Source organism: Ursus arctos, unplaced genomic scaffold (genome assembly GCF_023065955.2).
Source record: "Ursus arctos isolate Adak ecotype North America unplaced genomic scaffold, UrsArc2.0 scaffold_30, whole genome shotgun sequence".
Lineage (NCBI taxonomy): Eukaryota > Metazoa > Chordata > Mammalia > Carnivora > Ursidae > Ursus > Ursus arctos.
Window position 1 is genome coordinate 9,666,971 of NW_026622986.1, and position 15,798 is coordinate 9,682,768.

The 15,798-nt window shown below is 49.1% G+C and overlaps 1 protein-coding gene across 1 annotated transcript; it reads right to left on the reverse strand.

Moving 5' to 3' along the window:
• Nucleotides 1-8,520: 8,520 nt before the first annotated feature.
• BAMBI (BMP and activin membrane bound inhibitor) lies at nt 8,521-14,944 on the reverse strand. Its single transcript, XM_026483503.4, has 3 exons — nt 14,483-14,944; nt 10,967-11,254; nt 8,521-10,527 (listed from the first exon to the last, which is right to left on the reverse strand). The coding sequence occupies exons 1-3, from the start codon at nt 14,556-14,558 to the stop codon at nt 10,109-10,111; spliced, it is 783 nt and encodes a 260-aa protein (XP_026339288.1). The 5' UTR covers nt 14,559-14,944; the 3' UTR covers nt 8,521-10,108.
• Nucleotides 14,945-15,798: the final 854 nt, after the last annotated feature.

Genomic DNA, 15,798 nt, shown 5'->3' on the forward strand with positions numbered 1-15,798 from the left:
GGCACGGGGTGCGGGGTGGGGGGGGCAAGGCTCCAGCAAAAGCAGCCCAGCGAGCCTTCTGACGGTGCCGGCCCACGAGGCGTGGCCAGAGAGGTGCACTCACCTCAGACGGCCTGTGCTGAGCCCTCAGGCCAGTGAGCCCACAGGCACCAGCCTGAGCAGCTGCCTGCCATGGGCCATCAGTTTGTCCCCAATACCCGTGACATGTCTTCCAGCCGTGACCCAGTTGGCCTTTGCTGGGCCTGTCAATTCAGAGTAGCATTGTGCCAGCTTGGAGCGTGTGCTCTTGGAGGAGACTCTGAGGAGCTCCCTCCCTGGCTGCAGGTGTGTGTGCCCAGCCCCAGCTCACAGCCACCAGGAAGCCCACCTTGACCTCTTAGAGAGCATGCCCTCCTCCATCTCTCTAGCCAAATCCAGCAGTGGCCTGGAAAAGCCACTACTCAGCTTCATCAGAGAACCAAACAGCGGATGGTCGTCCATTGTCCTGCCTGCTGCAAGAATTAGGGAGATTATTTCAGATTTCTGAGAAAACTATCAGCCGAGGGCCTTGGAGGGATGGGCCATACTTCCAGGGTGATGATGAGCTCAGAGCCCCGGGACCGTCAGGGGCCCCAGAGAAATTGCCAGTATGTTCTCAATCCTGAGGAGAGTGGCCTCTTCTCTCAACCACCACCCTGGCCCTGAGCACTGCAGTTGGCCTCATACCCCCTAAGTCCATAGTTTCCAACCCTACGCTATGATTGGGTAAGGAATGCCCCCAGGAAAGGCGGGGTAACGCGTGTCTTGGGAGCTTGGTGCGGTGAGTTACAATGCGATCCTTGAGTATGTAGCCTGAGTGTATCTACACAACCAGGGGTCCAGGCCCAGGCAGGCAGGATCCCCCAGGCCCGGTCCAGGACGTCATGGCACAAAGCTGACGCAGAGAGCTGCCCAACGAAAGCCTGAGGCAAGAGCAAGTGTCGCATCAAGTCACTGGAAAACAAACTGGCTGGGCAGAGAGCAAAAGCCAAACAAACAGCTGCCCAAGAGAGAAAGGACACGAAGCCAGAGCAGAACGGGTCAGAACCCAGAGAGGTGGCCTGAGCTGTGGAGAGTCAGAGACAGGTAAGAAAGTTCAAGTCTCCAGGGAGCAGTGGGTGGGGGTGTGCCCACGACGCAGGGGGGTCAGAAGAAACAGGGGAAGGGGAAGGACCCAACATGAGCCGGAAGGTTCAAGAGCTGGTGGTCAGCTGGGAGATGTGCTGCACCCCGCCGTGTCTCACTCAGCAAGTGTCCCCAGGAATGTCGGGTAGCAGCTTAGAGATGCTGTGTGCAGGTGTGCGACACACAGATAAACCCCCAGACCTGAAGAAGTCCCACTCATCTGTCACTAGCTCGGGTCACATCCACGCGAGGCTAATTTACAGAAACACGAAAAGATTAGAACCATGCGAGTCACAACATTCTTAGGAAGGAACCGTAAGCGACAAGTTGGCGGGCTTCACAACGGGTACTAGTATCAAAGCTGAATTGCGTTTTTAGGCTCGCCCGTTTCCTGGAAGCACAAATGATCCTGAGAACCACCTTGATGAGCGCAATCCAGAACAAAATTCTAATTCGCCTCTTGCCTTCCGGCGAGGCTGACCTTGGCCAGCCCTTCAGCCCACCCCCGAGGGGGAGGGGACAGTGGGCGGTGCTAAGGGTTCCTACCTCCTGGACTCCACTCGGTGAGCGGTGGCTTGGGCCTGTGTCAGCTAAGTCAGCAGAGCGGACTAACACTCTCGACAGGTGTGCATTTGTTAACAGGATGTGCAAAACCAGGTATTTGTTGTAACAGGGAGCGGATAACACGCCCTCCCTGATTTTGGACGGTGTTGGCGCTAACTGTTCTGTGCGGCGGTGAGGCGCTATCATTGTTCCTAATAAGCAACGTTCTCCTGCAAGGGATGTTGTCGTTTTAATATTTTCACATCAAGATTAAGTACTTTCCTGCAGTCTTGAGCAAAATAGAAGCATGGAAATGTTAAATTGGGCAAATTAAAGACACTCACGAATAAAAAAGATAAAACATGGCTAAATCTTTGAGTCCACCCAGTCTGTAAAGTAGGAGTGGTGACCCCTGGCCACCTGTGTGATGTCTAGACAGTTCAAGGGCTTTTGAAGGAACAGTACCTAGTAGTAATGGCTACTACCATTTACAACTTTGCAAGAACTGCCCTAAATCTTTATTTGCATAACCTCATTTAATCCTCCCAACAACCCCAAACACTGATAATATCATGTAAGTAAATTAACTGAGAGGTTAATTGGCCCAAAGTCACATCACTAGTAACAAGGCACGGCTGAACCTGAACCCAGGTCCCTCTGACGCCAAAACCATACGCACACCCTTAGCAGCTATGGAGACTATAAAAATGTTAGGATGAGCATTTTGAACAAATGCTTCTGACTTAAAAAGGTCATTCAAAGACACAACCCAGGGAGACACTCAGTGGCCAGTCTTTCTTGAGGCCTGGGAGGGAGGTGCTCTTTCCCAGAATAGGTATGAAGAGGAAGCCAAAGGAAATGGCCGATGTATTTTTTTCCAGACGAGGTATTTATGTGATGGATATTCTGAAGACAGGGGTGTTTTTTCCCTTCAGTTGTTTGCTGTTTGGGTGGCTCAGCCCTAGCCAGGGGACCTAGAGAAAACTCCAGAACGTGGTGAGCCAGCAGCTTCCCAGCAGGTCACCTCTGTCTGGGTCAGTCCAGGGACCAGCCGCGCACTTCGCTCCTGAAGCCCAACCTGTCAATGACCACGCTGGGGACCCTGCTGGACCTAATTCCACGCCGAGGGCCTCGAGAAAGAGCTCCTTCCAGCTCCGGCGCCTGAAGAAGAGGTCGGGCTTCCCACGGTGGGATAAACAAATTCAGCATTTCAAAGCAACCTGTTCGCTACTCACCACAATTTACATACAAATGCCAACGAACAACCTCTCATTGTTCAACCAGTCGGGGAAGGTCGTCGGGTTTTACTGCCCACCTGGGGAGTGTTTGTCACCGTCCTGGGCCTCGCAAGATTTCCCTCCGAGCCTGCTTCACAATCATGTCGGCCTGGGAAATGACCCTTGACATTTAGCAATCCCGGATGGACAGACAGCCCCCTCTTTGGACAGCCTCCTCAAGCAGCACCACCTCTGTGCTTTGTCTGCCTGTGAAATTGGGAGCCAGAAGCCAAGAACCCCAGGGGAAACCGAGCTCCGGATCCAACACTATCGATGCTGCCCCAGGTTTTGCCGAGAGGATATGCTTCCTCTTTCCAGCTCAAAAGTTCGCCTTTGAAGGTCGACAACCATGCTGCTTTTAAAGAAAAAGAAATTCTCTTTCTCCCCTCCTCTTATTTTTAACACCCACTCCTGGGTGCCAGTTGACGGTTTGAGTCAGGGCGCATGGAAAATGTAAATATGTGTATGTATACAATATGTTTCAATAAATGAAAGGATTATGGGACACTAGAAACAGTGCAAGGGTTATAAGGGTTGGGAAGTCATGAATGATTACACTCCCAGGCACACATAAACACACACCTTTTTAAAATTTACATCTCCTTTAAAGTTACCTATGCGATAAATGATTTTCTTGAGAGAACACTAATAATAAAAGAAACATAGAAATTCTCAAGTATAATATAAACGGATGCATAGGAGCCAGTTGGAGTTTGAAGTAGAAGGTAATCCTTTAATGAAGATGCTAGGTGTTTGCAGAGCGGCAGGTAATACACAACTCGGGTAATATACAACTCACGTTTGGTGTGTCCCTGAACGAAGGATGCAGCGCGCTACTTGTTGCTTTCAGTAGAGCCCCTGGTTAGGGATTTAGTTCCAGGAGAATAAAGTTTCCCCAAGTTACCCCAGTGTGACCGGGACCAGACAGTTGAAGATGAAATGGTCAGCCTGCTGATTTTAGGTCCTTCACCTTTTGGACCAACAAAACTCTGGGTGATTTATTTTCAAAATCCTTAGGGAAACACTGTTTGATGAAAACTTTGGACATTTCACGACGCTAAAAGGCAAGTACACCTCTTAGTTTAACGGGGAATGATGATAATCCTTCTAGGTGAGAATTCGTATCCTTGAATTCACCTGGAGAGCGCACCAGATTTTAAAAGTGGGGATACATTTGACCTTAGCAATGCTTCATTAATATCCAGATCCGTTTGAATTGTTTCTCCTCAACTCCCTTCACTGGCAACTTGTTTTCCTTTGGGGTTCCCATACAAAATTATAAATCTTTAAAACAATAGTTTAGAGTAGAGAAACCAAAGAGGAAGACATTTGCTTATTTACGGACAACCTGAATTCAGACGCCTAATGCAAGAGGGCTCAGTCTCCCTTCCCTTCATTGTCTGCTGTCCTTGGATCACAGCAAAGTACAAAGGCTCTATAGGTCCTTGCTCCTCCCCACCAGGATTTCACAGTTGAATCCCTAAATCCAGGTGAGAAATACCCTATTTAGCAAGGCAACTGTGAACGAAAGTCTTGGGTATCAAAATCACATCCACTAAGTTTAGTTTAAAAAAAAAAAAAAGCCTCGGCGTGGACTTCCAACACTTGAAAAGTCAGAAACTGCTTTTAGAAGTGTGGTGTTTTTCCACTGTCCTCATCAGTTCCCGAGGGAAATTCCAAGGGGAAGAGACCAGGGATAAAGAGCTTTCTGTATTTCTCTTGGTTTTAACTGCTAAAACAATTTTTGTTCCATTAGGTTTGTAATGTGAGATCTTTCAGAGTGAATTTACACAACAGCCTCTGACTTTATTAATTCATCACAACTAACTTAGTCTTCACATGTCTAAAAACAAATTGCTGACTTCCCATAAATTCCAACATCTACTTACACTCTGCCTTGAAAGTTGTTCACTGCAAAATTATTCCAGGATTTCAAAGACTATGTGGCTAGCATGGCATAGACATACGCATGCCACGTATGTACGTATATTTACACACATAGAAATAGTTATCAACTCATCTCTTCAGGATTCTGCTCAGGTTACTCCAACATCAATCTAATCTAGGCAGCCAAACACAATTTGAGAGAGCCTCCAAGAGGCCAGCGGGCTACTGGCCACTAGACAGAGGCATCTCCACTGGGTCTCGAAGAATGACAGATGCCTTGAGATGTTGTCTAACTGCTTATCCAAAGTATCTCCCAAGATTGCTCATCAATGCCTTTCCTGGAATCCCTTTTCATATCCATAGAATGGGGAAAGTTTGTAGAAATATGGCTTGTGGGCCTCCCCTAGAATACACACTTTGAAACTCTCCAAAGCAGATCCATTGGAAAATCGCCACCTTCCTGCAAGAAGTATATCCCCATCTGACTACACTCAGCCCCACCACCTCCCCAGGTCTATCCCCAAACTTCCAGAACAACAGACAAGTGAATTACGCCATCACACCGCAAAATGGTGCAGCGTGAGCAGACTAGCCAGGACGTGCTCAGAGTCTAAACCTGTACTCCAAACGAAGAGTTCTCAAATTCTGAAGGAGCTTTTAATTTGGGTCTCAAAGTCTCAGATCAATGACCTGCCTTTTTAAAGCAGCAGAGTGAGAACGACATGGAAGAAAGAGAGGGAAGAAGAGTGAGCTGGTGTCTGAAGCAGTTCCTTTTCCATTACAACCGTGACCCGCAGAGACACTCACTAAATTAACTCCACCTGGGTGAATTAAAGGGAGTTTAATTCTAACTAGACGACCCCCCCCAACCCCATGTGAAAAGGTTCACAACAGTCCTGAAAGCCGGTTGTGTTACTATTTGTATTTGGGTGGGAGCACCTATGGGGCAGATTGTAATTGGTGGTGGCACTTGTTTAGATGTTTTGATCACAAACCGGTCAAGTGATTCTGAAACAGTCTCCGTCATCTCACTGGGCTCCCTTGATTTTCTCACTGGATTAACCACCAGGAGCAGGTGAAACGCTAGCACTTCGTTCTGTCAAATACCAAAAAAAAAAAAAAAAATAGGTCCACAAAACTGAAGTGTTCCTATCAGCAGCCACATGATTATTCCAAAAGGAAACAATGACAAACCAATATGATTCATAGATGAGAGGCTAAAAGCAATACATTAAAAACAAATATTAAAAATGTTACATGCAGTCTGCCGGTCACCGAAGGGGCTACAAATCTCAGGAATGAAAGATCTGAAATACAAAAAAGTCAAGTGAATATCCACTGTAAAAGTAATAGGGCCAAGCTCTCAAAATTTTTTTTGAAAAATTTTTTTAAAGATTTTATTTATGAGAGAGAGAGAGCAAGAAGGAAAGAGAGAGCACGTGCAGGGGGAGGGGCAGAGGAAGAAGCAGACTCCCTGCTGAGCAGGGCACCCGGTTGCAGGGCTCAATCACAGGACCCCGGGATCATGACCTGAGCCGAAGGCAGATACTTAACCAACTGAGCCAAGCTCTCAAATCTTGAGGAGTTAATACTGGGGCCACTGTAGTTCACCCAAGACCTTTGTGCGTATTAATAGAAATAGCTACTATACGGGGCGCCTGGGTAGCACAGTCGTCTGCCTTCGGCTCAGGGCGTGATCCCGGAGTTAAGGGATCGAGTCCCACATCGGGCTCCTCCGCTGGGAGCCTGCTTCTTCCTCTCCCACTCCCCTGCTATGTTCCCTCTCTCGCTGGCTGTCTCTCTGTCACATAAATTAAAAAAAAAAAAATTAAAAAAAAAATAGCTTACTATACCTCCACACGATAATCTTATAAAGCATTATCATCGCCCCCATTTTATAGGTAACAAAACTGAGTATTCAAGAGCCTAACTAACTTGCCCAAGTTCACACAGCTAGTAGAGACAAAGGCAGCCCTGGAACCCAGGCCATGCGACTCCAAAGCGCACTTGACCGCTACCCTTGCATGAGTTCGGCCTCATCGCACCGTGTAACTTTTGGAGGACGTTTGACATTACTCGGGCAGAGACAGAGAAGAGGACCAATTAGAGGTTATAAGGAAAAAAAGCTGTCCTGGCCCCAAAAAGGCTAGTTCCAGACTCATGATACTAGATGCCCCTGCTTTCAAGCTTTTAGCCTATAATCAACCCATATTGAAACCAGATTTACGAGCTCTTCAGAGGAGAGCTTTGTGATTTTCTAAAGCAGACATGTTTGGTATTTTAGAAGGTCAAACCCCCTATGGTGCAGTGTTTTTAATAAAATCAGTTCAGCAGAAATTAGAGACACACCAGTCAATTCCTAGGAAGCCTCTGAGCCATTCAAAATAAGGGTGTGTGTGTGTTGGGGGGGATAACATAAAAGACATAACCACGTACAGATCAATTTTTTCGAAAGGGATAGAATGGAAGGGGTGTAGATATAGAAACATCATGGCTAATTTGGTCCCATTTGTCTCTGGTTGAGGCAAATTTCCACTTAGAAAAAAAATCTTACTTTTGGGGGGAGTTCTATGTCAATATTAAACAAGGGCTGTTCCTGGTTAGCCCAGCCTTGTCCTGTCACCTCAAAGTAACAGTAAACATCTCCAGGAGGGAAAAACAAACACAGCAGTCATCACCTTACTTACATCACCGAATCAGGTAGGTAGTTATTTCATGAAGGGCCCTTTATCTCTGCTCTTGGCAGCTTCCACACTCTCACGGGAAAGCAAAAGGAGAACCTATATTTAGTTCTCGGTAAAAATCAAAGTTGACAGACCCACAATATTTTCGTCGAAAGGCCGAGTTATGCCCAGATCTGCCTTTTAAGACTGGCGGCGAGGGCAGTGTGCAGATACTAAGTGAATAAATATCTCATTTAGTATCTATGAATACAACACATGAAGGGGAAAGGGTTCGTCATTAGGAAAAGACACGGGAAGAGGAATAGCCAGTCTACTACGCAGCTAGCAGTTGAGCACCCCAGACACCCAGTCCGCGGGCGGGGGGCAGGTGCACAGCGCCATCACCCCCCTGAACAGGGGGGTGTAAACAGCCTCATGAATTTACAGAAGAAACAAGAGGCAGGGCAGCGAACACAGAACATGGAAGTGGAGGCTTTTTGCATTCATCTTCCAGTAAATGTCTGTGACGTCAGCACCGGCTGAGACCCCAGCCTTTCCTTGGAGGATGGGGTTTACTGGTTTCCAAGTGATTCAAAATATCGGACTTCAAATCCCTCATTGCCTTATTTAACAAATTGCTGAGTTCTTAGTTAACTGGTATTTGGAAGAAATGGGGTGAATGAGAGTAATAGCAGGGCCCGCTGGGGGGAAAGACTAGCTACACGGAGGCTACTTGAGGCATCTCTGAGCTTGCATGACGCTGTACGTGAAAGCAGAATGGATAGGGAGCAAGAAGTCTTTTAATCTTCAAGCCATGAAACTCCTGTAGTTTGATCTGGAGCTGAAAGTGGAGGTGAGGGTCGAAACTCCATCGAGTGGCAATTTCGGTGAATTTTCTTCTCTAGGTGGGCTTGGATAGTTATGTCACAAGTCTCTGGCTCCCTCAAGAAGCAACACGCCTTTATAAACTGTAAGTCATGCGTGCAAGAACTGTCATTCTCAGAAAGCACAATACGAATGCCGTCATTTATTAAAATGTGTATTTATTCCATAGTCTACTTTGTATGGGGCTGTGGCCCTATTAATTATTAAATAATCTAGGTACTCGTTTTTACCCTAGTCATTTCGACTCCAATTCTTCCATGAACTTGGCGACTGCATCTGTCTGAAGGGACCCAAATCGTGCTTATCATAAAATAATCCCCCAAATATGCACACACACACACAATCCTTTAACACGCGTTAAAAGAAAACCCCATACTCAAATATGCAGACTAGAGGTTCATTTTTAAGCAAAAGTTTCAAATATACAAAAGAATCAGGGGGGAAAAAAAAAGAATCCTACATGGCAAATTCTTCTCACGTTCGGATAACAAAGACCTATTTGGGGAGAAAGTACACAAATGTGGCATGGATTCCAGTCCAGGCTGAGCAGCATTGCCAGACAGAAGGTCCTGCAGGAGTGAAAACACTGTTACTTAGTGTATCAGTGGCCGGAGTCAATGTGGGGGGCAGGGGGACCTAGTGTTCTTTAAATCTCAGTTGATACAAATAACCTTCACTACTGAAACCCTTTCTAAACCCGGAGAAGAAGAAAGTGTTAGTGTAACACTGCGATGAAGGAAGGCTTGAAAACCAGGAGCGTGATACAATCAAGTCTGGCTAATCTGGGATCCAAAATACTTAATTTGGTCTGAGACAAAGCCAACTGCTAAATTAATCAACAGTACAAGTAGGCAGTGACTAACGACAAGGAGTTTCGTTTAGCAGGTTTGGTTTGGTTTTTCTTTTTTGGTTGGAGGTAGACACATTTCAAAAAGCATTCCCGAGCAACGGGATTAAGCGGATGAAGATTACCTCTGCTCACAAGACAGCTCCAGACACTGATCCGCCATATCCGACCTGGTATAAAGAAGCGTAAGATTTGTCTTAGGTGAAAGCTAAAAACCAGGATTACTCTAACAAAAACATGTGGGTAGGACACTGAATGATGGGCAGGACACATTTAAGAAATTCTCCACACTGCAAGAAAGCTACAAATATGCGTGTAAGGATAAACAAGATCTTGGTCTTGTTTAAAAAACAAAAAACAAAACAAGCCAAATCCTACAGTTGAGACCTTGCTATGAGTGACAACACATCTTCATATGTATAATTAACACGGAGTTTCTTAGGCTTCCCGCTTAGTTTTTAATTTAGGACAAGACACCGCTAAATTTCAGACAAAATATATATATAGATATATATTTTTTTAAATCTTTACAATAAATCAAGATGTTGGAGCTTACACAGAGCACATTTTAGTTTATTAGGTACTCAATTCCAGCTCCCTCAGATGCAAATAACCCTGGTAACAGTGTGTACGCAGTCTTCTCGTTGCTTTTTATAATTTTAAAGCAAATAATACATTTGACTGTATTTAAGAGTCTGTGCAAATAATCCTTCAGAAGAAATATCCAAGATTCTGTCTGCAGAGGTCATTTCGTCTCTCAAAGGTGATTCCGCGAGTTCGTTTTTCTTCAGATAAAGTGCTCCTGTCCAGCCGAACTCCGAGCCTTCAAGCGTCCCAGAACTTCGGTGCGGGGTCAGACCCCGTCATACGAACTCCAGCTTCCCGTGCCCGCTGTACATGCCCCAGTGAACGAGCGAGAGGATCTTCTCGTTGCTGAGGTCCGCTTGTCTCATCTTGTCACAGGTCAGACAGCAGTTCTCGTGGCCGCTCACCGGCACCATGCACTCCAAGTCTAACTTGGCCACCTGCCCCTTTTTGGAGTGGTGTCCGTGGAAGCTGTAGTGCAAACGGGACAGCATCTGCTGCCGCTGGTCCTGCAGCCTCTTGTTCTCACTTCGGAGCATCCTCAAGGCCAACATAATCAGCAACACCAGAATCAGGCCGCCAGCGATGGGAACGGCGATCACGGCCGCCCGGAACCACAGCTCTTTGGAGGAAGTCAGCTCCTGCACTTTGGTGATGAGGTTCCTGCTGCCGTCGTGCTGGTAGCGGTTTCCTTGTCCTAGAGCGACACAAATGCGTGAGCAAACTGCGGTCGCCCCTCCCGCAGGGATTCGTGGGCACCCCACGAGAGAGCAGCTTACGCTGAAATCAACAATATTTACAAACTACACGGTGCCCAGCGATGCAAAGATCAGCTTCCAAAAACGGGCTGTTTAGGGCCAGTCCTCACTGAACAGTAAGGGTCTTCTGGGTCTTCAAAATGTGGAAAAACCGGGCAAAACCTATTATGTAGACAGACATCTCACGCTCGGGCAGACATGAAAGCTACTCAATAGAGATTCATCTTTGCATCCAGCCATGCCTCTCCCGCTGGTGTCTCTAATTACATTAACAACAAAATCAATAGCAGACATACAAAGTCGAGGCCGCCGCGCGCCTCTGGAGGAGGCTGGCGCTCTGGGGAGAGGGGGTTCTGGGGAGAGGGGGCTTCTACCTACCTGAGGCCTCCCCCTTGGGAGGGGCGAGCACATCATGCAGCCCTCGGTAATTGCACATATCTTCGTGACAGCATTCCAATGTGGGCACGGTGGTGCCAGAGTGGTTTCGTGCCTGTTTGGCTTGGCAGAGGTCTGCTGTGCTTGCGAGAGAGTCCAGGCAGCCATGGGTGAGCGGGGAATTTGTGTTCTGAGGATCGAGAAGTCTGGAGAAGCAGGCGCTCAGCTCGGATTTACACATATAGCCAGTGGCCACGCAGTGGGCCGCATCACAGTAGCATCTGATTTCACCTGGAAACAGTGAGAAGTTGTGTCAACTGCCTTCCGAGACCAGATAGAGCCCTCTACCCGGGCAATCGCTCAACCTCAAGATCAAAGGCACGAACTTCTAGAATATTCAGCTGAGTGCCGGCAGTGGCAGCCCCAGGTGGATTTGGGAGAGCCCGCTGTGCAAGCCAGTGCTTAAATTTCAACCCAGTTAAATGTTAATTTTAGAACCGTATTAATCCCAACTGCAGAGAATCAAAGTTCAATTGCGATTTCTGAGGAGCTCGCGAGTAATTCAGAATAGTACTCCTGGATATGAAGGAAAATAATCATCGCAAGAACTTCTCCTACCGTAAGGTAAATTATACTGTTTATTCATTTTAATCCTACGTGACCGTACAACATAAAAATGCTAGGCTTTTTGATTTTGTCAGTATAAATATTTGATCGGAACTACTGAATTGTTTACTACCTTAAAGGGCTGTGCCAAGATTTAAGAGCTTTAGCTAACACCTTATAAAGTTATTAACTAGAAACACAACAATCTAGAAATTGCTCCGGTCAGGAGGTTTTAAAACTATGAAACTGGGCAGCTATTTGCAACCTCTCTAGAAAAGGCAAACTCTGCCTATAAAGATCTTTTCATGCAGAGGAGCTTTTAGTCCGTATATTGTAAAACAGGAACTAGGCAGTTTACAATTAGTGGTTTGCTTGCCAAAGTCAATTTCTTTCAGCCCAAATGGAAAGTCATAAAACTGGGGGCGGGAGGGGGGTGGGTGAGGAGGGGAGGAGGGTGTAAAACAGCAAAGCTAACTTCTCCTCCCCTTAACCCCCCAGTTTTACATGTAATTCAACATGGGATCTAAAAGGGGAAACATTGAAACTGAAAATCCTCTGCTGGTTGAATGAAAAATCCTTAAGAAAACCTCAAATTTTTCTCCAGGAAGTGATTAAAAGTTTCCTTTATAAAACTTATTTGGGGAGTTGCAAGTCGCTGGTAACATTTTGCTGCAATGCACGCTCTGAGGCTTTTAGCATCAATCTCTGGTTGAAATGATCTGGGTCTCAGAGCTATCACTAGTACTGTATCTGACCCCCGTGACTCTGGTCACTGTCAAGATGCCACAACTAATGCTACTGTAAACGGAACTGAGGCACGCACCTCTTCCCAGCTTCCCAACCTGAGGCTCTGGGTCGTTACTGAAACCCCAGCTCTGAAATTAAACACCAGGGGCTGTGGTTTTATAGACCTCTTCCTACCCTCTCCTTTCTTCCTCCTCCTCCTCTCTGTGAATGTGAATGCCTGAGTAAGGTGTCTCATTTAATCATCTGTCCAAATTCCAGGCCACTCTATGGTATGCTCAGTTTTCATCAGACGCTGCTAATGCTTTCATTCTAGAAAAACCTGACAGCTAATCACAGATCTTTGGCAATCTGAGTTTAACCGTCCAAAGCTGGAGGTCCTGCTCCAGCCTCAATCCGCGAGTTCCCTGTCCCTGTCCCTGTCCCAGTCTGGGCCAAAGTCCCTTCTCCAGGAAGGCCTCCGAGTTGGAACCTTGCTTTTTAGAGGTTCTCTCTCCTCTTTCCAAGCTTACTTGAAGTTTTGCACAAAGCTCACCAGTCTTATGTGGTGATGACTACGTATCCCTCGCCTGACAAATCCCATAGACAAGATTTAAAGTAGAAATAAAACAGATTCAAAGTCCATTTTGATCCTATTCACCTCAGACCGAGTGCAGAAAAAGAGCACTGAATGAAAAAAGAAAAAGAGTGAAATGTTTACGAGAGCCTATTTAAAATACTGTATTTTCAATGACCTAAAACAGTCTAATAAAATTTTGACAGGTAACTACGAAAGTTCTAACAACTTTTTTTTTTAATTGGAGCCACATTTCAACAAGTTGAATGGACTTTTGTATTACTGTATTAAAACTATATTTCTGTCGTTTCATAAAGTTTCTTCCTGTGGCATGCAAAAGGCCCAGAAAGGGGACTGGTATTTGGAAACAGTGAACAATGCTCTTCTGTTCCCCCCCTTTCTTGTTACTGTATGTAGTGATTAAACAAAAATGTCTGCTTTAGTCAAGATGGCTACAGGAGAGACTGCTGGCTTCTTTTAAAGCTTTTGAAGTCCACAGCAGTCAGAAATCTCTGATCCCCTAATTATATCATTATCAGGCACATAGTTTCGGTATCTGTGACTTCATGTCAGCCTCAGTCCCTCCCTGTTCTGCCGGCCTTTGATAGGGCCAGGAGGCTCCCCTCTGCAGGCTACCAGGGCTGTTATTTAGGGTTAATTACACCCTTCCTTCCAAAATAAATAAATACTGTAGCACATCATCCTTGCTGGGCTGGCTTATCCTTTAACCTCATGCCTGCTACATGGCAATTAGAGGAAGGGGGGGGTAGTGCAAAAGCTAAATAACGCTTCCCATTAAGAAAAAAAAAATTATCTGTTCACAGAACAGTAGGTAGAGTTCATGGCGGGGGGAGGCGGAGGAATCCTTGAAATCTAGGAGTTTGGGTTATTTCGACCTAAAAGGCGAAAGCCTGCAGGGTGAAAAAGAAACTGACCTTTTTCTTCTCTTTCTTTTTTCTTTCCTTCCTTTTCTTTTCCTTTTTTTGGTTTTTGTTTTTGGTGGTAGTGGGTAAACTATGAGCTGAGTGGGAAACGGGACCACTGACAGAACCCACCCCTCCCCGCCCGAGAAGCCACACAGCACACGGAGACACACACACTCGCTGGCTCACAAAGCCGCTCACTCAGAGACACACACGAAGGCACACGCGCGGACGGAGTCACACCTGGGGACGTGCGGGGCCCGCCCGCACTCCGGCCCCGCGCAGCTGCGAGCAGGCTCCGCGGTTCGGCGCGGCCGCCCCCGCCCGCGGGGTGCGGAGGGCGGCTGCTGCCGGCGCACACGACGGCCCCGCTCCCCGGCTGCAAACGTTCAGAAGTTCACCGCGGACAGACTTACAAAAACATTTTGACAACCACTTGCCCCGAGGTCTGACTCCACCTCCACGCGCCGGCTCCGGGACACCCGAGGGGGCGGCCGCGAAGCCACCGCCGCGACTTCTAAGAACAGGCAACTTGTCGCGACCTGCGGGCTCCAGCGCGGGAGGAAACCTCGCCCGCCGCTAACAAAGCCTTGGCAGCCGCCTTCAAAGGCCCGCGGCGCCGGCCGCCCCGGGACCCGCGCGCGCCCCTCCCCGGAGAGCCCGCGCCTCGGCCGGCCGGCGGGCACCCACCTTTGGTGAGCAGCACGGCCATGGCGCAGAGTTCGAGCTGCAGCCAGATGAAGATGTAGCTGGAATGGCGATCCATTGACGCCCCCCACGGCCGCGGCGCCCCCGCCGGCTCCCGGAGCCGCGGCGCAACTGCAGCCTACGGCTCCCGGAGCGCGCAGTGCATGGGGGCTCCCCGGGGCGGCGGGCGCCGTCAGCGACCGGGCGAGGGGCCGGGCCGCGGCCGGAGCATGGAGCGCGGCTGGAGGGGCGCCGAGGAGCCCAGAGGACTTTCGCGGCCCGACTCTGCGGCCACCGGGCTCCCTCGCTCCGTTCGGCGCCGCAGTCCCGGGGGGGCTGTCGGCCTCGCTCCCCCTCAGCCGGCCACTCTGCGAAGGGAGAAGCTCTCCGAGCGCGCGCGGAGACCGTCAACCGCGAGCTCCAGCCTGCGCCCGCCTCGGCCGGCCCGGGTCCGCGCCGTAAATAGCGCCCCGCGCCTGGAGCCGGCCCGACACCGCCCCGCCCCCAGCCCCTCCCCGGCAAGCTCCAGCGCCGTCCGATTGGCCGTCAGGCTCCAGTCAATCATCTCCTCAGCCAGGAGGCGGGCCCAGAGGGGGGCCGGGAGGGACCTGCCCCGCGGCTCCTAGCGGCGCCGGCGTCTGGGGCTGCGGGCGGGGAGTCTGCTGTCTCCCGCGCTCCCCCTCGCGGAGGCCTGCGCGTCCATGACCTTCGCGAGGCGCGGGTCGATCCCGGCCTCCGGGTCTCTGGCACTCGCCTCCGGGACCCTCACGGCTCAGACTTGGGCCGGCGTCCCCCAGCCCGTGATTACTTTTTTGTTGCCCCCGAAACACGCAGGGGACTGAGGGGTCGCTGGCGGAAGCCCTCCCGGGCCACGCTGCGCACTTTACGAACCCCAAGGACAAGTGGCGTTCCCCCCCGGCGTGCGCCATCGGCCCAGGCCCCCTGCCGAGCTCTGCCGGCTCGCGTGTGGCCGAGGAAGGGGTTCTGTCGGGAGCCCGGAAGGGGGTCTGCTTTCAGCCCTCTCCCTCCTCCTCCCCCCCTCAGCGCATCCGCCTCCAGCCGCCCGCCCTGTGATCAATAAAGCCCAGACAGACAGACTGTTGATCAGTGGGAGCCGCTAAGTTCTCCTGGGTAGACAGGGGACGAGTAGCCGGCTAGAGACACTTAACGAAAATTAGCAAATCCAAAAGCACCCGGCGCCAGCGAGACGACACAGGCCGAGACTGACACTCAATTAACCAACCCCCAAACAATCGCAGGCAAACACACCGGCTGACCCTGATCAATATCAGCCCCGCTGTGATCTCCTTTCTGAGATA

Excerpts from the sequence above, each read along its gene's own strand:
- BAMBI (XM_026483503.4), bottom strand. The coding sequence starts at position 14,558 with ATGGATCGCCATTCCAGCTACATCTTCATCTGGCTGCAGCTCGAACTC. Across the intron at positions 11,255-14,482 it reads GGCCGTGCTGCTCACCAAAG|GTGAAATCAGATGCTACTGT; the intron begins GTGGGTGCCCGC and ends CACTGTTTCCAG. Across the intron at positions 10,528-10,966 it reads TCCCAAGGGGGAGGCCTCAG|GACAAGGAAACCGCTACCAG; the intron begins GTAGGTAGAAGC and ends GTGTCGCTCTAG.